This window comes from Hippopotamus amphibius, chromosome 9 (assembly GCF_030028045.1).
Source record: "Hippopotamus amphibius kiboko isolate mHipAmp2 chromosome 9, mHipAmp2.hap2, whole genome shotgun sequence".
Classification (NCBI taxonomy): domain Eukaryota; kingdom Metazoa; phylum Chordata; class Mammalia; order Artiodactyla; family Hippopotamidae; genus Hippopotamus; species Hippopotamus amphibius.
Window position 1 is genome coordinate 138271951 of NC_080194.1, and position 25545 is coordinate 138297495.

The 25545-nt window shown below is 51.3% G+C and overlaps 1 protein-coding gene across 1 annotated transcript in view; it reads right to left on the reverse strand.

The window, feature by feature from the left end:
- The window catches only part of LOC130861067 (myosin-16-like), a 51590-nt gene that overhangs the window by 17275 nt on the left and 8770 nt on the right, over window positions 1-25545 (reverse strand). Inside the window, 20 exon segments of the mRNA XM_057749558.1 lie at window positions 97-242; window positions 484-570; window positions 2731-2835; window positions 3852-4079; window positions 5756-5929; window positions 7803-7884; window positions 9229-9365; window positions 12644-12678; window positions 12681-12763; window positions 13941-14058; window positions 14437-14485; window positions 14487-14522; window positions 15425-15483; window positions 16267-16393; window positions 18123-18302; window positions 19771-19941; window positions 21555-21823; window positions 22682-22820; window positions 23616-23716; window positions 25121-25237. Coding sequence (XP_057605541.1) covers window positions 97-242; window positions 484-570; window positions 2731-2835; window positions 3852-4079; window positions 5756-5929; window positions 7803-7884; window positions 9229-9365; window positions 12644-12678; window positions 12681-12763; window positions 13941-14058; window positions 14437-14485; window positions 14487-14522; window positions 15425-15483; window positions 16267-16393; window positions 18123-18302; window positions 19771-19941; window positions 21555-21823; window positions 22682-22820; window positions 23616-23716; window positions 25121-25237 — 2443 coding nt within the window.

Sequence of the window (25545 nt, forward strand, 5' to 3'; positions counted from 1 at the left end):
ATGTGAAGCCCTCAGCACAGTGCCTGACGCTGGGCGCCATCCACGAAGGACTAGATACTGCTGACACTGCTACAGGCAAAATGAAAGACTGCATACTTTTTCACCACCTCCTCGAGATCTAGCTTGGACGGCTCCATCTCATTGAGATTGTCGATGGTGATTTTCAAGTCACTCCCAGCTTTCTGGCGAGCTTTTTCCACTTCTGCCTGGATCTTCTTTTCCTGTTCCCAGTTATCCTCCAGCTGCAAAGACAGAAAATACAAGAGAAGGACTGTGTGTGTTTGTGTGTGTGTGTGTGTGGGGGGGGGGGGGTGGTTGGGTCTGAGGCCAGAATGCAATAACGAATCAGACTGGGCCTGGTCCCTTAGCTGTGGCATCAGAAAGGGCCTCACTTCCCAGCTCCCAAAATGCATCTGAGGCCCCCGTGCCCTAGGGCAGACCTGGCCATCGAGCTATAGAATGGGACCGGCGACGAGGCTTTACCTTATGGATCTGGGTGCTGAGCTTGCTGTTGTTCTCGGTCAGGTGGTTCACCTTGTCCCCCTTGGCTTGCAGGTCATCAAGGGTTGTCTGGAAGGAAAGATACACACGTGCGTCCTGTGAGGTAGGTGGGAGCAGCTGGAGAGAGCTGGATCTCGGCCATCACTTCCAAGTTGAGTTGATGATGTCAGTGACTGATTACAGAGCACCTGCTCCTGGGTGGTGGGTGAGGCCAGGCCAGACCCATCCCCCGTCAGCCACAGGTGGGCCCCCAGGGGTCAGTTGGGGGCTCTGGTTCTCCATGGGCCATACAGGAAATCTGCACGGGGGGGCCTTTTGGTTCTCACAGCAGTTGGGGGCCTCATTGGCACTTTGTGGGTGCTTCCAGGGATGCTGGACACCTGGCCTTGCTCTGGACAATCGGCCCGTGAAGAATAGTTCTGCAGTCCATACGTTTGCCGTCCCATCCAGGCATTCATGTAAGTAAACAACTGTTTATACTTTTCTGAACCTAGAACCCAGCACTGCTCCACATGTAACTCAACAATTTTTTCATTTAGTATATGCTACATTTTTAAAGGATGATCTGCCATGAAAACTGAGAGAAGATTTACTCGTTGTTGTTAAAACCACCCCAAGAATTATTAACCGTTTTGTAAAATCACATCACTGGCAGCAACCACACTTGGCTACCTGAATCACCAACTCCCCCTCCAGTGCCCGTCTGCAGCCATCAGAGACGGGCTTGGGCAGGCAGCCCTCCTAGATCTGCCTGAGCTTTTACACTTTGACAGCCCCATTGTTTATTATAAATTACTTTCATTCGTTTCTCCTCTTATACAGAAGGCCAGCCTATTGATTTCTGTGAAGTTATGTATTAGTTACCTTATTACAATTGTCAACTCGGGACAGTAAGGGGGCCTTCCAAACACAGCTGATCCTCATTATCCGTGAATTATCTACTTGCCAATTTACCTATTCACTACAATTTATTTGTAATCCCCAAATCAATACTCGTGGTGCTTTTGTGGTCATTCTCAGACATGCGCGGAGTGGCGACAGTGTTGAATCGCCTGCAGGTCACACTCCCAGCTGAGCTTGGAAAAGTGATGCTCTGTCTTCTCCGTTCAGCTCAGACTGCGAACAAGTGTCCTTTTCCCGGTCTGCCTCGTGCCACGTTTTCACATGTTGGTGCTTTTTGTTGGTGATTTTGCTGCTTACAAAAGCACCAAGCACAGTGCTGCGGTGCTGCCTGGAGTTCTGACGCAAGAAGGCTGTGAGGTACTTTGCAGAGAAAATCTGTGTGCTGGATGAGCTTCATTCAGGCCTGAGATACAGGAGCTGTTGACCGTCAGTTCAATGTCAAGGAATCAACAATATGTACTAAATAAGGTGTTTTTCAACAGAAACATACATAAAACTAGGTGATGTATTGATCACAATCATCTGTATGACGTATCGACTGGTTCACGAAAATGCTGTGACCAGAGACTAGCAGGAACCTAACCCCAAGAGCAGAGGTTCAGTATTTGAGAATTCAGTGACTCTATAGAACATCACCACCTTGAATAATAAAACTGAGGGTACTTGTTGTAAAAGGGTGCTCTGGGTTTGATATGATAGTGAGGTGTTTTCAGAGGCAGCAGAGAGACGTGCTCGGGGGACATATTGTAGGTTCATGACTTCAGCAAACACAGGGATGAGGGTCCACTGTCTGGTCCTGGGCTTCAACTTGCTCTTGGCACCTGTGTCTAGGCTAGGAGGTGCTCCACCCCACGATCAACACTGGTGGGTGGTCAGAGTTGGCGCCGCACTCAGAGTCCGTAACAGTCGGGTGGGCTCCCCGTGACCCCACAAGCTCACATTTGTTGTTGCCACGATGAATCAAGGTTCCCTGGTGCTTTAGAGCTCACAGGGCACTTCCATACACCCCACCTCATGCTTATGACTCTGGGAGCATCCCTCCCAGGGTGCCTGGACCATTCTAACGCATACCTTCTGCCCCCTTTCACTGTGAAACCTGTCCTAGTTTGGGTGATAAATGATATGGTCACCCCACTTACCACAAACCTGGAAGGTCAGCAGCAAGTGACTGTGCCCACTTCATGGATGAGGGCATTGAGATTTAGAGAGATTCTGTGACTTCCCCAAGGGCCCCAGTTGAGGGGCAGCAAAGCTGGGATTTGAACTAGGGTCTCCCGTCTCCAAGCTCCACCTGCTCCACCAAGGGGAGAAGCAGGCGGTGCCTACCTGGTACAGCTCTTCCAGGGCCCTCTTCTCCCTCTGGAGCTTGGCGATGGAGTCTTCTCGAAATGAGAGGTCCCCGGACAAGGTGCGGACCTTGTGATCCAGGGCCTGGAGATGGGGGTGGGGGAGAGAGGCGGGACTTTAAAAGGCTGGGAACACCCTAGGGGGAGAAAGGGAGCAGGGCGCTTGCCCCGAGAGAGGGTCTTCAGCTTGGCTGCTCCCCAGAATCACCTGGGAGCCTGAGAGATGTCAATGGCCAGGGCACAGCCCAGCCAACCAGGTCAGAATCTTGATGGTGAGGGGGCAGCAAGAACACTGTCAGGGCTTGGCTGCTCAGAGCCTGGTCCTTGGACAGCTGCCGTGGTCTCTCCCGGGACTGTGTTGGAAACGTAACCCCTGGGCCCCTTGGCCCCGTCAGCCCAAAGCCTGCGTCTTATTGAGGTTTCCGTGGTTTGAGTGCACGTCAAAGCTGCCGACACCCCAGTTTAGGCAGCATCCACCTCCCCCTGCTCAGGGATTCCACCCACTGCAAGATAGGAAGGGGGCCTGGAGCCAAGGTCCAGCCAGACAGTACTAGGAGCCAAGGAGCCACTTGGAGGGGCAGCAACCGCTTGTTTGGGCAGAAAATCAATAGCTTAAAGGTGACTCCACCTTACAATAGGGCTGCTTCCTCTGGGAAGGGGGAGGGGTAGACGTGGTGCTGCAGAAGGATATTCTGTGAGAGACCCCAGGGATGCTGAGGCTGAAGGGGCAGCAGGCCAGGCGGATGCCTGGGAATCCCAGACACGAGAGGAACCAGCTAGGTCTGGGTGTCCCCAGGAGGGGAACAGCCCTCAGCTCCGAGAGTCAGCTGCTCTGTTCAAACAACGGACACGTACCCATCTGCTCCATCTGACACGGTAGCACTTGCCGCGCATGGCTACTGAGCCCTCAAAATGCAGCCAGGTTGACAGAGGAACTACATTTGAAATTGTACTGATTTAAGTTAAAATAGCCACATGTGGCTGGTGGCTTGGGTCCGGGCGGTCCTACTGTGGGGGCTCTGGGTGTGGCCCCTGCAGGGTAGTGGGCTGGGGGTTTCTTGGCCCTGGGAGGAGCAAGGTCGGGCCCAGGGGCCTCCAGACCAACTTCTCCTTCTCCGTCTTGGCCAGCGTGGTCTCCAGGCGCTCCAGGTCCCGCTTGAGGTCACTGAGCTCCCCCTCCAGCTTGAGCTTGGTGGCACTCAGCGAGGCCGACATGCCCTCCTCCTCCTCCAGCTGCTCCCACGTGTCAGAGACCTGGCTCTCCAGTTCCACCTTGGTCTTCATCATCTGGGTCAGGTGCTCCTCCGCATCTATCAGGTTCTCTTGCTTCTGGTGAAGGAAAGAGCATTGGTCAAAGGCAGGGTCCGGGCACCTGCAGGGGACCACGATGGCAGATAGGCCTCGGGCTGATGGGCCCCAAACAAACGTGTCCTGGGGGTTGGGCTGGGCTAGCTCAGAGCTCCTTGGTGATGTGCGTGACAAAGTGTTGTCCAGGAGTGCGGTCCCTAGACCAGCAGTAGCAACAGCATCACCTGTGAGCCAGTGAGGATGCAAAATCTCAGGCTCCACCTGCAACCTCTTCATCTGAATCTGCTTTTTAATGAGATCCCAGGTGATCAGATGCACCTTAAGGTGTTAGTAGAGTGGTCTGGGAGAAGTCCAGGCCACTCAGGCAGGATGCCTCTGTCCGTTCAGGATCTGCCATCTCATCCGCTGATCCTGGGTGTGCCCATGCTTCCATCTGCCAACGGGGAGGGGCATGTCTGCCCAAATAACTCCCAGCATTGATTTAGCACTTTTGTGTTAACGAGCCGTTTCCCATCCCCGGTTCCTCCTTGTAACGACACTGAGAAGCAAGCCAGGCCGGAGTCATCTATAAGAGATGAGGGAACCAATATGCCGCGGGGGTGGAGCTGTCAACAGCCACACAGGCAGTAAGTGGCAGGGGAGGGACAACCAGGGTGTCCACTGGGGTCTCCCCGAGATGGGGTCAGCGGCGTAAGACAACAACTGACCATGGAGTCAGAAGACCAGACCAGCTGGATGACTTTTGGTTCGTGGCATAAATTTACTGAAATTCCATAAATTTACATAAATTTAGTGACATTTCCCTTTGGAAAATAAGGGAAATGATCGTCGTGAGGCGTAAAGGGATGGAGCACGTGGAGGCGCTTCTATACACGCAAGATTCTTTTATCCTTGTGTTCACCTTTGGCATCAGCCTCCCCAAACATAAAATAAAGGCCCCAGACTGAGCAACATCTCAGGGGTGTGGAGGGGATGTGGAGAAAAGATGTTAGAGATGACTTGGGGAAAATGGATGGATAATGCAAGTGCTGACACTCTCGCAGCCCAGGAAACATGGCTGTGACAGAGCAGGAAGGACCAAGATGGAACTGGACCCCTCCCAGTGGTGGGTCTTCTACTGACGGGCTCGGGACCTTGATCGAGTCTCTAAAGTTCAGTCAAATGGACTTTTCTATCCTGAAGATATACATGAAAATTGGGCATCTAAAGAGGTGCTTGTGAAGGTCAAATCAGAGCAGGACCCTTGTAAACCAGAAGGGTCATGGCAGTGAACCCGCTCATCGTATTGGGAGTCAGGTTCCCCACGGGAACTAGGTCATTTGTTCTCTCTGCTGTGTTTGCCCTTGATGAGTGAGGAAAAGGAGGCAGAGAAAAGAGAGCAAGTCCCCTAGGTCCCCAGGGGCGCCAGGCTCACCCCAGGGGTGCTCCCCCACCATCTGACAGCCCCCATGTCTGGACAGTCCCCCAGGCCCAGCATGTACTGTGTGTGCCCAGCCCGCTGCTGTGGGCAAACAGGAATGCGATGGAGACTTTTTGGTAGTTGGACATGGCAAGGGTGACATGGCAATGAAAGAAAGAGAAGGCTGGGAATTTCCCACTGTCTGGAAGGACACAGCTTCTTAGAAGGCCACTCTCCCTCCTTCTATGGGTCTGACTCTTGCCCCAGCTGCTGCCGCTGCCCCCAGGGCCCCACATACTGCCTGCAGCTGGATGGTGAAGTCATTCTTCTCCTGGCTGAGCGTGGGCATCTTCTCCTCCAGATCCTTAACCTTGCTTAGTAACTCCTGCGTCTTGGCCATGGCGTTCCTCAGCTCCTCCTCCTTGGCTTTCATCTCCTCCTCTTGTTGAGCCACATTCAGGAGCAGCTTGACCTGGGTGGTGAATAACACCATAGAGTGTTAGGGGGATGGCTTTTGCCAGGGGGCTAAGTGGTAGGCTGTTTTGCCTTCGACCAGGAGCAGTTGCTCCTCTTCCACACCCACAGCACCTATCTGTGCATTTGGCATTTCTCATCCTGCAAGAGTGCCTGGGTCCATTGGATCCTCTGCCCTGTTAGACCACGAGCCCTGCCCCCTGCCCCTCCCCATCTCCCTCCTGCCCTCAGTGTTGCTATAGCACCAAGCAAAGCAGGCAGGACAGGTCCTCGGGATATTTCCTGATCAATGGATGCATTTTTCAGGAGGGCAAACATGATGGAAATGGATTTGGGAGAAGGCATCGCCTCTCTTTGAGGATGACAGATAAACCTGTCCTTGCCAGCCTGGTCTGTGAGGATCTGGGACCCTGCAGTGCAGTTTGCATGAAAAGGTGATAGTAAGCATCACTTGCAACTATGTAACATTTTTTATCCAGTGAAAGCCTCCCCCAAGATGTTTTTTTCCATTGACTCATCCTATCTGATTTAGTTAAAAAAGATTAGAGCTTAGTTAACACACTAAGAGTAAAGGATTTTAACTTAATTTTATGTTTTTACTCATTGGAACAGGATCTTGCTCTGCTATGTTTAATTGGTGAAGTTTTACTTTCTGGTAAAGAGCAGAGAAGTTTCCAGTTTCTGTCTCCTTGTCACCTGTGGTCAGTTATGTCCAGGTTCAAAGGAATCTTAAGGCTGTTGGTAATACTGGGTTGGCCAAAAAGTTCATTTGGGGTTTTCCATAAGATCTTACAGATAAGCCCTGAATGAACTTTTTGGCCAACCCAATACACATGCTAAGGGTGCAGGTGAGATGGAGTCAACCATTGCATAGAAACCTTTTGATTTACATTGTTACATAGTTACTTTAAAAATAATTTTAAAAAGTAATATCTTAAGTGATTTTGAAAAATAATAATTTTTAAAAATGAAAACAAATTCATGAAATCCAGTTTTATGGGTAGTATTTGCTTAGGATGAGACAGGTAAAGATGCAAAGTTTCCTTTTAAAATAAAAATTTCAAAATAGAAAAGTGCGTTGATGTAAAGAAAGATGGTCAGTCGTAGAGCAGGCGGGGAAAGTGCCATGATGACAAAATTTGAGAAATTCTTGTTTAGATCCCTCTGAAATCTCAGGCCCTCCAGTGGGCCAACCTGTGTGTGGGTACCTCTGGGGATCCAGAACGTATCAATACTATCCCTCCCTTTGAACTTGGGGTCAGCACGGATTGTTAGAAAGTTCTTTCCTACAGGGAGGGGAAAGAAGCTTCTGTGTGAGTTGTAGGTGGGGCTCAGGGTCCCCAGAGATGACCTGGAGCCTGTGCCAATCCTCCAAGTAGCTGCCCTGAACATCCTGCCCCCAAGACAACACTGGTCTCCAGCTTCCTGAATGTGGCAGCCCTGCCGCCGGTGTCTAGTGGGGTGCTTCCTTGTAATGGGGGCCCCAGGTGAGATGCCATGCCCCAGTGTGACTTGACCCATGTGCAGTAGGGTGGCTCGTGGCCTCCGGCATTGGTTGAGGGTGGCCTGGTTGCTTGGGTGTCTGCAGCCTCACCACCCGGCTGAGTCATTCACTCCCACTGCTGCCTCACAGCCTGGGAAAGGAGAGGTCAGAACCCATGATCTCCTAAAGCCCAGGACTTCACTGAAGGAGTTGAAGATGCTTCAGCATGCCCAGGGCTGAGGCACTGAGCACCAAGCCCACTTTTGCAGGGAGGGGGGCTACACTCTTCTCCAAGGCGCCCTCATTTTTAGACTCTCCCTGCAGCATCCCGCATTCTCCCATGCCCAAGAGGCCCCTCCGCCCAAGACTGAGGGCCCTCAGCTCTCACCTTGTTGTAGAGCTTCCACCAGCCCCAGAAACGCAGCTGCAGGAACTTGCGGGTGTTCCGCTGGATGACCTTCAGGCCTATTCTGCAGAAAAAAAAAAGAAGAAAGAATCCAGGGTTGCATGGGTTAAAATGCAGGAGTGTGTGTGGGGGGAGGTGAGGGGGGACTGGCCTGCCTGATGGAACCGGCTCCTCCCCAGCAGCTCAGGGCTGAGCCCGTTCCTTCCTGCATTTCCCCTCCTTCCGCTCCCTCACTGGAAGTCATCCATTAGTCTCCAAATCCCATCTGTCTGCGGTCTCTGGAATCAGCCCTCTTGTCCCAGGCAGCTTCCTTCAACTGTCATTTACTGAGGACTGAGGATCTTCTGTGCACTGGGTCCCACACTCAGCCCCTAACTGGCGTCCCTACCTTTGACTGGGGTCACAGGGGGCCTGCTGATGGATATCAGGACTTCATTACTGTTATTATTTATTCATTACTGTTATTATTACTGATACCATGACCACAAAGAGCCAAAGTCAACCACAGGGCAGCTGGGGCAGCCAGAGCTATTTTCTAATTACCGTTTTATGGCGATGGCTGAAGAGCACGATTCTGAGGGCAGGGTTTTGGGACGAGGATTTCTGGGTTCTAATCCTGACTCTTTCTGCGTGAACCTGGCCCAGTACCTTAACCCCTCTGATCTCAGTTTCCACATCTGTAAAATGGAGGTGCTGATTCTACCATATCCCTTTCACAGCCTCATCATATGGATCAAGTAAGGGGAAGGCTGTAAAAGTGACTTGTAGATGCTAAAGAGAAAGGTTTATATTAGGTGGTTCCTTAAAGAGTTGAATGTGTCCCCTTCCAAAAGATACTCTAAAGTTCTAACCCCCAGAACCTGCACATGTGACCTTATTTGGAAACAGGGTCTTTGCAGATGGAATTACTTAGGTTGAGATGAGGTCATACTGGAGTAGGGTGGGCCCCTACCCTAAGATGACTGATGTCCTTATAAAAAGAAGGAAGCCCATGTGAAGACAGACACAGAAGACCTTGTGAGGACAAGGCAGAGACTGGAGTGATGCAGCCACAAGTTGAGTGCCTGCGGCTACCAGGACTGGGAGAGGCAAGAGAGGCTTCTCCTCTAGATGCTTTGGAGGGAGCTTGCCTGCCAACACCTTAATTTCAGACTCCTGGCCTCCCGAACCGTGGGAAAACAAACTTCTGTTGTTTTAAGGCACCCGGTTTGTGGTGCTTTGTTAATGGCAGCCCCAGGAAACCAACACAGGCCCCAAAAAGGGTTCTTTGGGCCAGCAAATACATTGGCACCCTCCCCATCTCACTGCCCAGGGTCACTGGTGGAGCTGACCACCGTGTGTGTGGAGGGGTCCCTGGTTATTCCTTGTGGACAGTGTGGCTTCAGTGGGCCTGCCCCATTGGTGCTACCTTCGTTCCAGCATCTTCTTGAACTCGACCCTCACGAGGAAACCCCGGAGCCGACACTGCAACATTGTCCTGATCTTGGCCAGACGTTCGTCCCGCATGTCCTTGAGCTTGGCCAGGATGCCTGCTCGGAAGAACACCTGGGGGAAAAAAAACACCTATCTGAGAAGATCTCAGCTGTTACCAGCACGGCTGCCCGGCAGGGAGTCCAAGATCAAAGAAGGAGAAGTTCAGACGGGTCCTTCAGCATTCAGAGACCCTGGGAAACAGCTGGTCCTGGCCTGGACACTTGCACAGACACACTCGGCGTCTATTTCCTCTCTCTCTTGGACACATCTGTGGGCTCTAGTTCCGGCCTTGCACTTACTAACTGGGTCACCTCGGATACGTCTCCTCACGTCTCAGGGCCTCAGGGCCTCATCTGTGAAATGGGGCTGTTGATCCCTCCCTTTAGAGGGTTGCTATAAAAATTAAACAGGGGAAAAGTACTCCTGCAAACTGTGAAGCTCTGAGTAAAGTGTGATAGATCGTTAGGATCTTCACTGCTACCTGTGGTGATGGCCTGGCAGCAGGGTGCCAAGGCACCTTCCTTTTTACCACCATGCAAAGCAGCCTTGGGACAGTCACGGTCTCATGGGATATGGGAATGGGAAGAGGGGATAGTGGCCAGCAGGGGGAGTTGATCTTCTAGAAAGGAGGCAGAGTTTTCCCGGTGCTGCACAGCTTCAGGCATCCGGCTCTGCTCTATGAGTGGGACTCGTCCTCAGGAAAACCAGGCCGTGCTTTGCAACACATGTTAGAAAGAGCCAGAAACACCCGACCTCAGGGAAATGCGAATTAAGGTCACAAGACACCATTCCCCCTCCCCCATTGAAGGCGTCTGATAAAACAAGTGTTGGCAAGGATATGACTCCAGGAGGGGGTGGGTGGTGAGTTGGAACAGTTTTGGAAGTTGGTTTGTCACTCCCTCAGTGTGTATCTCAACCCTGGCTGCATATCACCCCCACTGGAAGGCTTTGGAAAGATGCTGGTGCCTGGCCACAGGTGACTTCAAACAGTTTCTGGGGTGGGGGGCTCAGGCATCAGTGTTCTAACCTCTCCGCCCCCCGCCCCTGGTCTAGATGATTCTAATGTACAGTCAAGGTTGAAAACTTTGTTCTAGAGAAATTGTTACATAGGGCCATGTGTGAGGATGTTCATTGCAGCATTGTTGGTAACTGGAAAAAAAAAAAAGGAGCAATCCAATTTCCAAGGACAGGAGACAGGATAGTTGTGGTGTGGCCATCAGAAGTCCTATGATATGCCCATGACCACGAACAAACGTCACATAGCAACTAACAGGGATGAATCTTAGAAACATGATTAGGTGATGAAAGCATGTCAGAGAAGAGTATATCAAGTATGATACTTCATGAAGCTCAAAACCAGGCAAAACCTTGGGCCGTGTGCATCTGTGACAAAGTTGTTTTTGAAAAGGCAAGGGGAAGGTTAACATTCAGGACAAGGCTTACTCCTAGGGATGGGGAGGAAGGAGAGGAAAGGGATGTAAAAATTAAGTTCTGGGTTTTTAAGTGGGCTCATGGGTGATTGCTTTATCAGTGTGTTTTATAATGCACCATTTTTTGATAGGCTTCTAATAGGATGTGATAGAAACTTCTAGAAGGATAGAAGGAGCCAGGAGACCCACACCTGGCCTCAGCCTGCTTTGGATGTGCCAGGTCACCTTGGTTAAGCCACTCTCCTTTTGGGGGGATTTGGTCTCCTCTCCTGTCCAGTGGGACTGCAGGACCCTGAGTAATTCTGGCTCTGGGAATCTCCGATTCTACACGTAGGGGCAGGGATTAGAGCCCCCAGATGAATCCTTTATGTGGATGCTTGGATACTGACAGGGAAAGGCTGGAAAAGGATGCTTCTTCCTGCTGCCCTCTCCCCGCCAACCATGGGGTAGAGGCATTGGGCTGGATATTTCCAGATTAATTGTGGTTGAGGTTTGGTATTTGAGGAGCAGTGAGGCAAGCATGTGGCTGGCGGGAGAGGGTCCATATGAGCCAAAGCCACAGATGGGGACACAGTGTACAGAGTCATTCTGTTCTTTGTTCTGCCCCTGAGAGCCTGCCTGGCCCTGGGGAGCACAGCTGTCCCCAGCAGCCCCAGGCCTTTACCTGGACCTGAGGTGCCCAATGCAACCCTTGGACAACAGCAAGATGCTGCCTGCCCAGCGGGTAGTTGTGTCAGATACAGGCGAGGTCAGCCCCAGCTTCCCCGATCACCTGACGAGGGGCCTGAGGCCTGCTCTGTCCTGCCTAGTTCTATGAAATTGGGCACGTCACCTCCATGCCTTCTCCAGCCTTTCTTAAGTTTCCCATCCATCAAAGGTGGCGTAGGGGATGGAGTTGGTCTCCGAGGTTCTCTCCAGCTCAGGCATTCAGTGATTCTGTGACAAAGCCTGAGAGTTCCTGTAAGTCAATTTAGCTCCACAGAGCACATCTCAGAGGGGCAGGAGGCCAAAGCTAATGGTTCCGGCAGGTTTGAGGGAGCAGTGTTACAATCCTGCTAACACCGCTGGCTACAGAGCAAGCTGCAGGGAGTTAGGGACTCTTTCTGTTCTGTCCGCCTGCGTGTCCCTAAGCCTAGAACGTCTGGCATGCGGGAGGCACTCTGCATGTGCTGGATGTACACACAGCCTACAGCTTCCCCAGGCATCGTGCCACACGGGGCCCACGGAGAATCTGGGCCTGGCTGCGGCCCTCCTGAGACCTGGACAACCAGGCGACCCACTCCGGGCTGCACATGGCAGGCCCCGAGCCTGACGCAAAGCCAGGGGCCCTCCCACATCACCCTGACGGCTGTGTTGGGGTGCAGTCTGGTTGGGCAGGTGTCAATGGACACCTCCCACCATCAGCCTGGAACTTACAACCCTGAGAGGACTCTGCGGGGCCAGGAAGTGGAACAGACGCGGGCCCCGTGAGTCAGGATCAGGTGGCTGCTCCGTCCCAGTCAACCCTGACTCACCTGCCAGCTCAGGGCTGGGGCTCGTGGTGTGGGTTGGTGGGGATTAGGGTGCTTCACCCCAAGACCTCTCCCACACACGTACCATGGCACCCCGGTCCAATCCAGGACCTTGATTCTGATTGGCTCCTTTTATTCTTAGAAGTCTGGGGCCCATGCAGTCCTAAGAAATAGTCTCTTGTTTATTGAGTACCTCTCTGTCTGAGCTGGGTTTTCATCCACGCTACTCCCAATCCTGTGAGATTGGCTTTACCAGCCCTGATTTTTCAGAAGAGGATACAGAGGCTCTCAGCAGCTGAAGGGCTTGACCCAACTGGTCTACAGCTGAGCTGGAATTCACTCCCTGACACCCACTTTCTTGGGACAAGGCTGAGTGTTTCAGGGAGGGAGCAGCATGGGAAGACCCTACCTTGGTGTGTCCAATTTTGTATTCATTCATATCCGGTCGATGGCCCCAAGAAGCAGCTCTGAGGCTTTCTTGTTGTCCACGAACCCCTGAGGAGTCACGTTGGGGTTCAGCACTTGGTACCTGTCGGGAGAGACGATGACAGACCCCATCATCCCCAAGTTGGCAGCCCAGGAAGTCTGCCCGCACAGTTATCATCCACCTGCGAGATGGCCTTTGAGTCAGGGATTCGACTTGTTTTGCAGGGGCTCATGGCAGGCAGAGGGAGGGGCTGACAGGAGACGGTGGGGAGTGGATGTCAGGTGTGGGTCAGGAGTGCCGTGGGGAGATATTCTTAGAAATGAAGGCACCAAAGTCTTTTCTTCCTGATCTTTTCCTCCAGACATGGGAGAACCGCTTCTTCTCCTAATCTGCCAGCAGCCCCTTTAGTCCTTCCCCAGCTAAGAGGACTTCAGAGAGCTTGGACAAGATGACCTCTAGTGACCCTTCCTGCTCATCGTCTTCCGTCATATGTTCTAGGGAGGGGATAGAAGTAAAATAATCCCTCAGGTGGAGGTCTTAGTTTGAGTTCCCCCAGAATCAGACTTTGAGGCCAGGATTCAAGTGCAGGTAGTTTATCTGAGAAGGGGCAGAGCTGGGGCGTGGGGCAGGGAAGCCAGCAAAAGGCATGTTATCAAGGCAGTTATCACAACAGGCACGGGGTGCTTCATGCTGCTCGGGACCCTGGTGTGCTGGGACCAGCTCCCCCAGCTCACAAGAGCCTGTGTGCATCTCTCCCCAACCCTACATTCAGTGATGTCACATTGGTAGCTTGAAATCAGCTGTGGTGGGAGAATTTATACCATGGAAATCAGTAGATACTACAAATCAGGAGTTTTTTGTTTTTTTTTTTTAAAACAAAAACAAAACACTTTAACTTGGAGGGCCCGTTGTTAAACGTTTACCAACACACAGCTGTCTGAGAGCCAGTACAGAACATGCCTCAGAATTAGCCCACCATCAGGGTGAGGGAGCTGAAGTATTTATACGCCAGCTGCCTTTAGTCATTGGTCGAGGGCTGCTCCTGGGGAGCCATTAATTCCTGATACTTTCGGCCTGCCAAGTAGCAAAGCAGGCTCCAGCAGCCAGAGACAGCCCTTGGGCAATGAAATGCAGGTGCTGGCTATTGAAAGTTAGGCCATTGTGTACTGATGTAGTGACAGTGAGATAGTGTCCATCACCGCACCCATAGTGTCTGCTCCAGTGGGTCAACCCTGGAGACCGAGAACTGTACTCGAGGTATCAGGAAGACACCACTCACCTCTGTTTGAACTCTGGGTACTGCAGCCTGTTCGGGAAGCCCTTCCTGCAAATACGGATGCCTCCCAGGAATCCGTGGCAAGCCAGTCGATGCATGATCAGGTGGGTGTCCACCACGCCTGCCAAGAGGGCGGGCACAGGATGGGGAGTCACTACCCTCAGGTAGACAGGCCACTCCTTGCCGCTCGAGGCTGAACCGAATACCCACGTCATCAACCCTAGTCTCCTCCGTCACTGCCCAGGGGGGTCCCAGGTCCCCCACGATTCAGCCAAGGCCCAAAGGCTCTCCTGAGTGTGACTTCTGGGTAGGTGGGCACCACGCTCCTTTACAGAGTAGCTAGAACGTGATCTTTGGATGATCCATTGTTGGAGGTTCTTTCAATGCCCCGTTTTGCCCCAGTCATCCCTGGTGATTAAAAGTGGACTTAATCGAGCGTGTACCCCAACTTCACACATCCTGAGGACTTCCAGCTGGGAGACATGTCCCCACGATGGACCTGATTGCTTGAACTCACTGGGGACAATGCAGCGGACAAAATGGGGGGGGGGTGCTGTGGAGGGTGGCCATCAGCTTGTTCAGCAGCTCCAGGTTGGGGGAGTGGGGAGGGGACGAAAGAGTGAAACTCAGCATTGGTGTTGCAGGACACCCGTGCTCAGGGGAGCTATTTATGTAGCGTTTCATTAACTTAATTACAATCACAATTCAGTTCTTTGGTCACACCAGCCACTTTTCAGGTACTCACGTGCCTAGTGGTTATCGTACGGGGCAGCACACTGGACAGTGGCCGCCGTATCGGACAGAAGAGAACATTTCCATCATTGCAGAAAGCTCTGTTGGACAGCAATGCTCTCAGAGGTCCAGTAACTTGCCCAAAGTGACATGTTTTACAAGAAGAGGGATCTTCTGAATTCAGTGCTGGCTCACCAGAGAATCTTGCTACTAGGAGGAACCGTAGTGCTGTTCCCTCCCCATTTTTAACCTCCCTATTGAACGATCCCTCCTCTTCCAGTTGGATACGTCCAATGAGATGGCCCACTCTGCCTTAGGACAGCTGGATCCTTGGGAAGTATTGAACTCATTCTTCGTGCAACATCTCCCCATTGGCTGCATTTCTGCACTTTGAAATATGTTTCCAGTAATGCCCAAATTTTATGGAAGTTGTGACCAGCCAAGAAGACGTGCCAGCACAAGATCTTAGGCACTGATACTTCCACTTGTTATGTTGGGCAAGTCCCATCAGTACTCTGGGTTTCAATCTGAAACAACGCAGTCGGACTGGACCATCTCTAAGGGTTTTTTCTGCCCCGTGGTCCTGTGGTTCTGTGCCCTCTTCAGAAGGAAACGACCCTTCCAATGAAAGGGACAGCCATAGGTATAGAAATGAAATCATCCTGTCCTGGACCGTGAGGTGGCAGCAAGACCACTGCACCACTGGGGTTGGGGGCGGTGGTCACAAGGTGGCCTCTGGGGCAGCCCCTACTTACCCTGTAGAAGTTGGAGACAGTCATGAAGGAGAACCCTCACTTCTGTTTCTTGCTTCCAGCTGAGGAAGAGAGAGAGCATGTTTCGTGTCAGTACCCAGCACAGAGGCAGGCCATCCCATTCAGTGCTCTGTGTCAAGGATGTGCATTCTCTGGTTTTGAAAAGACTTGTCTGGGGACTAGATGTGGTAGGACCCCTCCACCAGGAAGACGAGATCTACCAGGGAGAGGGTGAATGGGCTGACTGTGGCATAATTGTCACAAGGAGTGCTGTGCTCCCTGGAGGGTCTGCAGCCCTTTGTGATTTCCGGCTGGCCCAAGGCTGCACCCTGCTGCCGTTGCCTGGGGGGGGAGGAAGAGCTCACAGACCATCTGGAGAACTGCATGCTGGCGACAAACACATCTCTGAGCCCAAGGAGATTTGCAGTTCTTGTCCTGCTGAGTGGCACCCCGTTGGATGCTCCCCCGTGGGCCACATGACCTTGACTGGGAAGGAGGCAGGGCTGGGCTTGGCATTTGGCTCAGGCTGGAGAGCAGGGAGCAGAAAAATAAGCACAGAGCATTTGGGTGTCAACTTTTCCAAAGCAATATCGCTCCCCCTAGAGGTGACACGGGCCCAGTGATCAATTTGGTTGATGGAAGAAGCTCCCAGGATTATTTCAGTGGCATCCACAGCCGGTCTCCAGCAAGTTTGTCATTCATTCATTCATTCGTTCGTTCGTTCATTCATACATTCATTCATTCAACAGGAGCTGAATATGAGAGTTTGGTTTTCTTTTTTCTTTTACTTCTGGCCACTAAAGAGCATTGGCACAGAGACTGGTCACATGAAGGGTCAGCCATACTTGGAGCCTCCTCTTCTTTGAAGAGAAGGGCTAGGATCCCCAGGCTCAATTTCTGGAACAAGCCCACCACTGTTTCATTCAGGGGATCTTTGTTCTTCTCCAGCCAGCCCGTGATGTTGTAACCCTCCTGGAGGGGGGCAAATGCCAGTACTTGCATTTCAGGCCCAGATTCCACCTTTCAGGTCCCACAGCCAGAACCTTGACCTACATCTCTTCTGTCCACTGTGGGTTCCCAGGACCAACCTTCAGCCCCGTCTCCTGGGACTTCAATTCTTGTACTGATGACTTGCCTGGAGTCCTGGGATGCCCATGAAGCCCCATCTCTTGGGCATTTGCAGTTTGCCTGTCTAGGCCACCCTGTCTCTGAGCTTTACCCCCACACCAGGACTCCCCGGCTACTCTCTGCCAGGTGTGACCTTCTCTTGCATGTCTTGCTTTGCTGGCCACACTGAACCTCCCTGACCCCTGGGTCTTCTTCTATACAGGTGGGCAGATCTTATTGCAGGCTCAGTGATTGACCTTGACCAGTGGAACCCGGAGCAACATGAAGAACTCCCTACAAGAGCATCTGTCCTTGCTGAGAAGCACACATCTCCCTGCCATTGCCTGGTGGGAGGGGGGCTCCATCCATCTAAACTGGGGGCTCCATGTGTCCAGGTAGTTGGACATCCACTAATTTCCAGTTCCCATTCTTCCACGTGGTCCCAGCTGGAGAGGCAAAGAGGAAGGCGTCTTGCAGATCCTTCCATTGAGCACAGAGAACCTAGGGATGCAGCTGAGAAGCCAGAACCTTTGGGCCTTCTCTCTCCTATGTGTTGTATGACATTCGTCACCTCCGGGCCTCATCTTAGAGCCTTCTTGGAAGTGTATGGGCCCCATTTGACTTTGAATGTCCCATTGCTACAAACATGGAAGCCTTCTCATTTCATTGTGGAGGGTGGGGTGGAACACTGCAATTTGGCCCCAAGCCGCATCCTTTGTTTGCTCTAGGTAGCAGCACAGTCCGTTTGGCCAGGATTTGGCATCATCATGGTTGTTGAGGTTATCCAAGCTTGGCCCTGATGCCCATTCCAACAGCAGCTCTCCTCACAGCTCTGTCCTAAGGCTGCCGTTTCCCCACAGTTAAACCCACAAAGGCTCAACCAACTCCTTGGTAACAGCAGGCATTGGCTTTGACGGCAACACTGATCACCTCCCCCATCAATTATTCAAACAAGCCTGAGTCCTGGCTGCACTTAATTTCCCTCTTCCCCAAAGACTAGATTTGTCATGAATGAAAAAACTACTCCGTAGATGTCACCTGGTTAGTTTGGTGGCCACAAGCTGTCAGAGGGATGAGTCAGTCAACTGGGGGATAATTGATGTACTCATGGATTTTTTTTTCTTCTTTTTGCAAGTGTTGTCATTTCTTTGTGGTTTTTTTGGGGGGAGGGGGCATGCTGTGCGGCATGCAGGATCTTAGTTCCCTCAATCAAGGATCAAACCAGGGCCCTCTGTAGTGGAAGCGTGGAGTCCCAACCACTGGAACACTAGGGAAGTCCCTGTAAATGTCATTTCTGATTGAGATCAAAGTTCAGCCATCAAACGAAGAGCCATCAGCAATGGTGTGGCCCTGGCAGGTCTGAGGGTGTGAACTGCTGGGCATCCTTGGCTAGATTGCTTTGGAACTCCCAGAGGGAGAAGTGAGGAGGAAGTACAAGCCAGAGGTCGTTTCGATCAGCTGATCGCCCTGTTAGTTGATGGCTGGGTTAGTGGGAGGCAGGAAGCCTCAGGGAGGGTGTGGCAGGACAGATCTACATTTGCGGCAGTTGGAGGCACCGAGCAGGTGGCCACGGGGGTGCCAAGGTGGTACTCACAGTGCCTGTGTAGTGGGTGAGCGCAAAGTGGGCTTCAGGCCCCTTGCCCTTGCCCCCCTTGGGCTTGAGGAAGTTGGTAGACTTGCCCAGGTGGTTATTGTACAGGGCTGCCTTGAACGTGGCGTTGGTGACCTTGGGGAACACACACTGTTCCTCCAAGATGGAGAAGATGCCCATGGGCTGGAAGGGAAGAGGAGTGGATGGCATTAGAGGAGGCCAACGGGGTGACTCTGGTGCTGGCCTTGGGCTGGTGGGAGGGGTGCCCCAGGCCCCATGTGGCTGGCTAGAATGCAGAACTCTGGGCAGTGACCTCTGGGAATGGTCTGATTTTCCGTGGTCTTTGAATGCCATGACCGCTTAGGCTTGAAAGAGGCTAGAGTTCATCAGGTCTAAGAGAAGGGAAGACTGACATCTCTAAAGGGGCTATGTAGCTCCCCAAATGCTAATCCCGCCCAAAAAGTGGTGCCAGAAAAACGGTGACATCAATGACACCTGTCTTCCCTTCTAACGCACACTCCTGGAAGAGGGCAATGTTTGATCCCGAAACTCAAGCATGAGGACATTTCAGGCTCTGTGACAACTGGACAGGGAGGTATTTATAGGTGTTGGGAGACAGGCAGTCCACAGCCTGTTTTTGGAGACTTTTTTCCTGGGAGGTAAGGCTGACTCCCATTGAAGACCCCGGCTGCCTTGATGATAACTTCTGTATGACAGGCCTGAGGATGAACCTCGGAGACAAGGTGTGATCTTTATTGTATTTAACTTTTTACTTTGAAATAATTTCAGCTTCGCAAAAATAGTGCAAAGCATTCCTGTATACCCGTCATACAACTTCTCCAAATGTTACTGTAACCTCTGTACAATAATGAAAACTAAGAAATCACCAATACAGTACTATGAACAGGCTGTTCAGATTTTGTCATCTGCCTCATTAATTTCCTTTTTCTATCCCTTTTCTGCATTTAATCAAACAATATATTCTTTTTTTATTTTCTTTTTAAATTAAAAAAAATTTTTTTGAGGTATAGTTGATTTACAATGTTGTGTTAATTTCTGTACAGCAAATGATTTGGTTATATATATACATATTTAGATTCTTTCTCATATTCTTTTCCCTTATGGTTTATCACAGGCTATTGAATATAGTTCCCTGTGCTCTACAGTACGACTTTGTTGTTTATCCATTCTCTATATAATAGTTTGCATCTGCTAATCCTGTATATTCCTGAATGAGGCCATTTGATAAAACATTCCCGATGGTGTGATTACAGGCTATTAGATGGCCTTGGTTAAAGCCCCACTCCGCCACTCATAGGATGGATGACCTTGGAGAGGTGACTTCCTTTTTCTATGCCTCAATGTTCCCATCTGTGAAATGGCTATAATAAATTACCCCTCCCCCCCACACACACAGTCGCTTGTGGTGATCCAGCGAGTGAAGGCAGAAAACAGCCGAACTAACAGTGGCCATTGCAGTAGCTGTTGTACCCATTTTGCAGAGAGGAAGCTTGAGGTCAGATAAACCAAGGTCATCAGTCGTGTTGCCGACTACCCTGAAACCACAGGCCCCAGTGAAATCCCTTCCTGAGACATGCCCCATGCAGGGTCCCAACCTTTCTCCAAGCCCCTCCTTTCAGAAGTAGGTTACCTTTTCCAGGAGGTCGATGCAGGCCTGCAGGTCAAGGCCAAAGTCGATGAAGACACATTCGATGCCCTCCCTCTTGTACTCCTCCTGTTCCAGCACAAACATGTGATGATTGAAGAACTGCTGCAACTTCTCATTGGTGAAGTTGATGCACAGCTGCTCGAAGCTGTTGAACTGTGGCAGGAGGACAGAAAGGGGTGTCAGCCCAGATGCAGACACAGCATCTCCCGGGACCCTGGGCTGGGCCACAAGCAGAGCTAAAGCTTGCCAAGGGCCCACCAGTGTCTGGCGCTGCCCCAGATGCCTCAACACCCACCACCTGGTCAGTGCTCCCGTCAGCCCCGCCAGAAGCCCTTCGAGGCTACCCTTCCCCGCAAAGGCACAGAGCAGCTTGACCATGTGGCCCGGGCCACCCAGTGCTCCTGCCAGCACCTAAAACTCAGACTCCGGCCCCGCATGGTTAATGGACGTCAGTGTAGGAAGAACCATTTTATTTCTAGAGATGGATCACTTGAGATGCTTTATGGGCCTGACCCCCTGTGTGCCTTTAGACAGTTCTCTCTCTGGTTTTTCTCATCCTTATCTGGAGGGTGAAGGTGTTTACAAGCCTTTTTATTTTTTTAAACCAGAGACTGCTTTCTCTGCATGCAAACCCCATGCTGAAGCCTCATATGAAAAACAGGTCAGAGGAGGGGTGCCCTTGTCATCACAGAGCAACCCGCATGGAGCACGTACGTGTGCCAGACCCTGGCAAAGCTGATCTGCTCAGAAACCTTACAAGGCGAGAATGATCGGTGTCCTCATCAAAGATGGGGACACGGCGGCACATAGCTTGGAAGTGGCGGAACTGGGATTCCAGCCCCGTTTGTCTATTGCACACACCCTGCTGGGGATGCAGGCGTCCCCTCTCTCCCCATCCCCACCTTGCTGGCCATCAGCTGCTGCCCAGGGGTCTGGGCAGCACGGTTTGGAAGCTTTTTCTAAGGCCTTTCCCACCTGTGGAAATAAATGTTTCTATTGTAGACAGCAGCCACATTAGCCTCTAGAGCCTGAAAGAAGTTGGGCTAAACTATTTTTTTTCAACCCATCTGTAGCTAGTAGAAATCCTAGAATAATAAGGCAGCGGAGCTGAAATGGACCTTAGAGGTCTCTGCCAGCCTGCTTATTTTAGAGTTGAGACAGCTGAGGCTCAGAGAAGGATAGCCACTGTCTGAAGGCCACACAGCTAGTTGGTGGCCCACCTGAGTCCAGAACCAGGTCTCCTCACTCCTAATCATGCTGCCTCCAATTACAAAGGTAAAATCTTCCCGACCCATGGCACTCGTCTTGTGATGAGACCCGAGTCTCACTTGTGTGGGCAAGAGATGGGGACACCAATGCTGTGCTGATAAATCAGCTCTCTCTCTCTCTCTTTAAAAAAAAAAAAGCCTAATTTGTAGTGTTGGCCAATCTCCATGGTGTAAATACACCACATGTATATACAGGACACGTATCAACAGGATGGCAGCTGGCCCACAGAATTCCTGAAAATTCCGCAATCAGCTCTGATGAGCTGATACAGGCCTGCTCCAGCCAGCACACCACTCATTCTATCTGTTATGTTCTCCCCCTTCTTTGTGACTTGGTGCCGTACAAATGAAGATGGAACTTTCTAGAGACCAGAAGTCAGAGAGCCAAGAGCAGACTGAGATTGGCCGGCCCCAGGTCCAAGGTGAGAAACAAGAGAAGCTTGGTGAAAAGGCACTTATCAAAGGAGGGTGGCCACCCCAAGGCGAGGCCAGACACACCTCAGAGATCTCGAAGCCTGCGATGTCCAGCACCCCGATGAAGAACTGCCTCTGCATCTTGGTGTCCAAGGTCGTGTTGATCCTGACCACCAGCCACTTGAACATCTTGTCATAGACGGCCTTGCCCAGGGCCCCTATGGAGTTCTGGCACTGCTCCACTTTCTGGCCCTTCTGCACAAACTCATTGCCTACCTTGACCCAGGGCCTGGTGATGCCCTTCTGGAGCTCCCCAGAACTGAGACCCATGAGATGGGTGACTTTGTCGGCCACTGAGTAGGGACAGAGAAAGCAGATGAGTGAAAGAAAGATGGTGCCCTGCCCTGGAGAACTCCAGCACCATCTATTGTGTTTAGACAAGGGGTTGGGGGAGAGGGGAGGAGACCCCCATGTTGCCAATGAGAAAACAGAGGTCTGAAGTGGTGCTATAGATGTATCGTGGAATACTACACAGCCATAAAAAGAACGAAATTTTGCCATCTGCAGCAGCGTGCTGGACTTGGAGGTCATTATGCTAAGTGCAATAAGTTTGAGAGAGAAAGATGAATACTGTATGGTGTTACATGTATGTGGAATCTAAAAGACACAACAAGCTAGTGAACATAACCCCAAAGAAGCAGACTCACAGACATAGAGAACAAACTAGTGGATACCAGGAGGGGAGGGAAGGGGAGAGGGGCACGATAGGGGTAGGACAGTAAGAGATACAAACTGTTATGTATAAAATAAGCTACAAGGGTATATCATACAGCTAGGGGAATATAGCCAATATTTTATAATAACTATAAATGGAGTATAACCTGTAAAAATTGTGAATCACTGTATTGTACACATGTAACTTACATCAACTATACTTCAATTTAAAAGAATTGGGGAATGAGAAAAAAAAAGAGAAAACAGAGGTCTGATATGGTTTCCACGTTCCCTCAAGGTCAAGTGGCAAAGCAATATAGAAACCAAAGTTATGTCTCTGACCCTGTCGTGCCTTTCCAAGAATCTCGACGTCTGGATATCAAAGGAACATTCTTGGTTTAGAGTGTGCCTGTGAAATGTGCAGGAAGCCCTGGAGAGCCCCGAGCCCCCAACCCACCGGCTGCCTCCTCCCTGCATGGCCCCCACCCCACACCTACCCTCCGTGGTGTCCACTTCAGCCTGCTCCCCTCTAGGCTTCTGCTTGAACTTCATGTTGCCAAAGTGCATGACGCCCCCAGTCAGCTTATACGCGCTGAGCTTCTCCTCGGCACTGAAGCCCAGCACGTCAAAGGCTACCTGCAAGGCCACAGGGAGAAGAAAGCCAAGAAACTCCTGGCTTCCTATTCCACAGAGTGGAGGCCACCATGGGGTGGCACCAGTGGGCACTGTAGCACGCTGTGGATTCTGGAAGTCAGACAGACCCTGACCAGAGAGGGATCTGTTTTCCTCCAAGGAGTCCAGGCCAGATGCTCTGCAAGAGAGTCATTGTATTTATTTAACCTCTCTGGCCTCAGTTTAGTCATCTGCAAAATGGGGCTAATCAGTGGTCATAAGGATAAACCAGAGTGATGTTTGGTCCCATGCTTGACACATAATAATAACCAGGAAGTAGTGTTGTTCTTCCCATCATTATTACTGTTCCGCCTCCTTGCTAGGTGTGGGGAGAAGGGGAAGGCAAAGATGCATCAGGAATCGATTCCGCTGTCAAAAAGGACAGAGTACACAGTACTCCCAATAGAAACCCCACGTGCTCAGTGTCACCGAGAAGGAGAGAGAGGGCGCCGTGGGAACTGGCGGGACTAGAGGGTCATGTCTAGCTGGGCTGGGGAGGAGGAAAAGTCACGTGGGTAGTCAGCCCCGTTCAGTCCCTGTCGAATTCCAGTGCAACTCTGCAAAGAGAAACTGCTTGCTACGGCAGGCTTGGGAAAAATGCCAGCTGCAACCCCAGAAATCTCCAGGGGAGAACCCAGGCTGCTGCCTGGCAGCTCGGGGTGTCCGCCTGCCCCAGCCCCGCCCTGCCCGGCTCTGATGGCAGTGGGTGCAGGGCCCCACACTTTCCCTGTCTTTTGCCAGTCACGCCCACCCGCTCACCTCTGTGATCTGCAGCTCCTCCCCGTCATCCGTGTTATCCACCATGGTGACGCCCTGGCTCACCCAGTGGTACCGCTTAGGGTTGGGACCAGCAGCAGGCTCTCTGCCAAGAGCAGGAAAGCACGTTAGCGGCTTGGTGACACGTGGTTTTCTTCTTTTTCATTTTTAACCCACATCTGTAAATGCCTCCCGTGTGCTAGGCATGACTGTGTCATCATGGGGGTTACAGGCCTGCCCTCTGGGATCACCTGGAATCGTGGAGGGACTTGAACAGGGCACACGAGGAGCTTTAGAGTGGCAAGAGGGTCTCTGGAACTTGGTTGTGCCCTTTGTCACTTGGCCCAGGACCTGACACCTAGTGGGCAACCAGCAGATATTTTTGAAATCAGTGAATGCATATCTTTCTCCTTTCTCTCTCCTGTAAAGAGCAGGTCACACTCAAAGGCAGAAGCTAACAGGATGACTGCAGCAGGCAATGATAATCACTTGCATATAATATGCATGGGATGTTGTCACTTTTGCAAGGAAATATGCTCACTTCTATTTTTCTTCAAATATGTGCCCCTTCTTGGTCTATCTTTGTTTTTTTCACTTTTGAAAGAGATGTGGATGCAAGAAATATTTTCCTTCCCTTTCCTCTCTACTGCTGAGAAAAACCACAGCCCAAGAAGGAAGATAAATGGTGCCTGCCATGCTGCTCTAGGGTCAGAAATGCAATAGGGCTTGGTAGGGAGTGTGGTAAACAGGAGAGCTTGAGCTCATCCAAAGGGCACACCACCACTCAACTGCCCTGATTAGTGCCACATGGGAGGGCAGGCCCGTGGCTGCCAGTCCCATGTTATTCCAGAGAAACCAGGAGATTGGGTTTTTTGGTGAAGGTTTCCAATTTCAAAATGGCATATATTAATTAAAAAGTACACTGTGTCCAACACAAATAAAACCCACCTGTGGGTGGGGGATAGTACTCAATACCTTAGTCTCTGGCTGGGTTAGGAGGTGTGTATGTGCAAGATTGAGTCTTCATCCCTCTCTGGACCTTAAAGCCTGAGCAGGTCTGCCATGGACAGTTGACCAGTTTGTTGCCTGCACAAGGGCATCCAGTTGAGGGGGCAAGTACAGTGTGCTTGCTGAGCTGTGCATTCAGTGGGCTACGTCCACTCAGAGGGAAGCCTGTCACATGCAGTGGTCCTGGGCTGACCTCTCTGCTGCTGTCTGAGCAAGACATGGGGGTCTAAAGCCCTATATCCCAGGTCCACCTCTCAGCCATGAGTTGCAGACATCTTAAAGCCCCATCTATGAAATGGGCCAACAATGGTGTGAGGCCTCATAGACTGTTGTGAAGATGGGTGTGAGTAGAACTTTGAGAAACTTCCCTGTAGCTTCTTCACATAACTCTGAATTAAAGGGATCCATATAGAATCGCAGGGATGACACCAAACCCTCCACACACGGGACTTCTTTCGTTATTCAAAATAGAAGAAAAGCGAGTTAAGGGACAATTAGACAGACATAAAGATCTTTACTGATAAGCTCAGGCTTCTTGTTAGAGAGAATCTGGTAGAAAATGTGGTAGCTCCTTTCAGCTGCTTGCTGTGAGATGACATGAGATTTCTCTAAGAGATCTGGAAAAGAACAAGCAGATGTGCCCATGAGTTTAGTCCATTCTCCTGGAATGCAGTGCTCCGTGGAAAGCAGGGCTCCCCTCCCCATAAAGCCCAGTGCCATGGTCAGTCATAGGTACCCTCTTCCTCTCTCCTAGACCCACAGCCTGGGTTGGGGGCTGGCTCCAGATGAGGGGGAGCCCGGGGGCAAGGCCAGCCTGCTGGGTGTGAGACAGGCTGTGTTCAGAAGGGCCCCACACTTGAGTCCCTCTGCTTCTGTTTTGAAATTCTTAATACCTTTTGAACAGGGGGCCCCATGCTTTCATCAT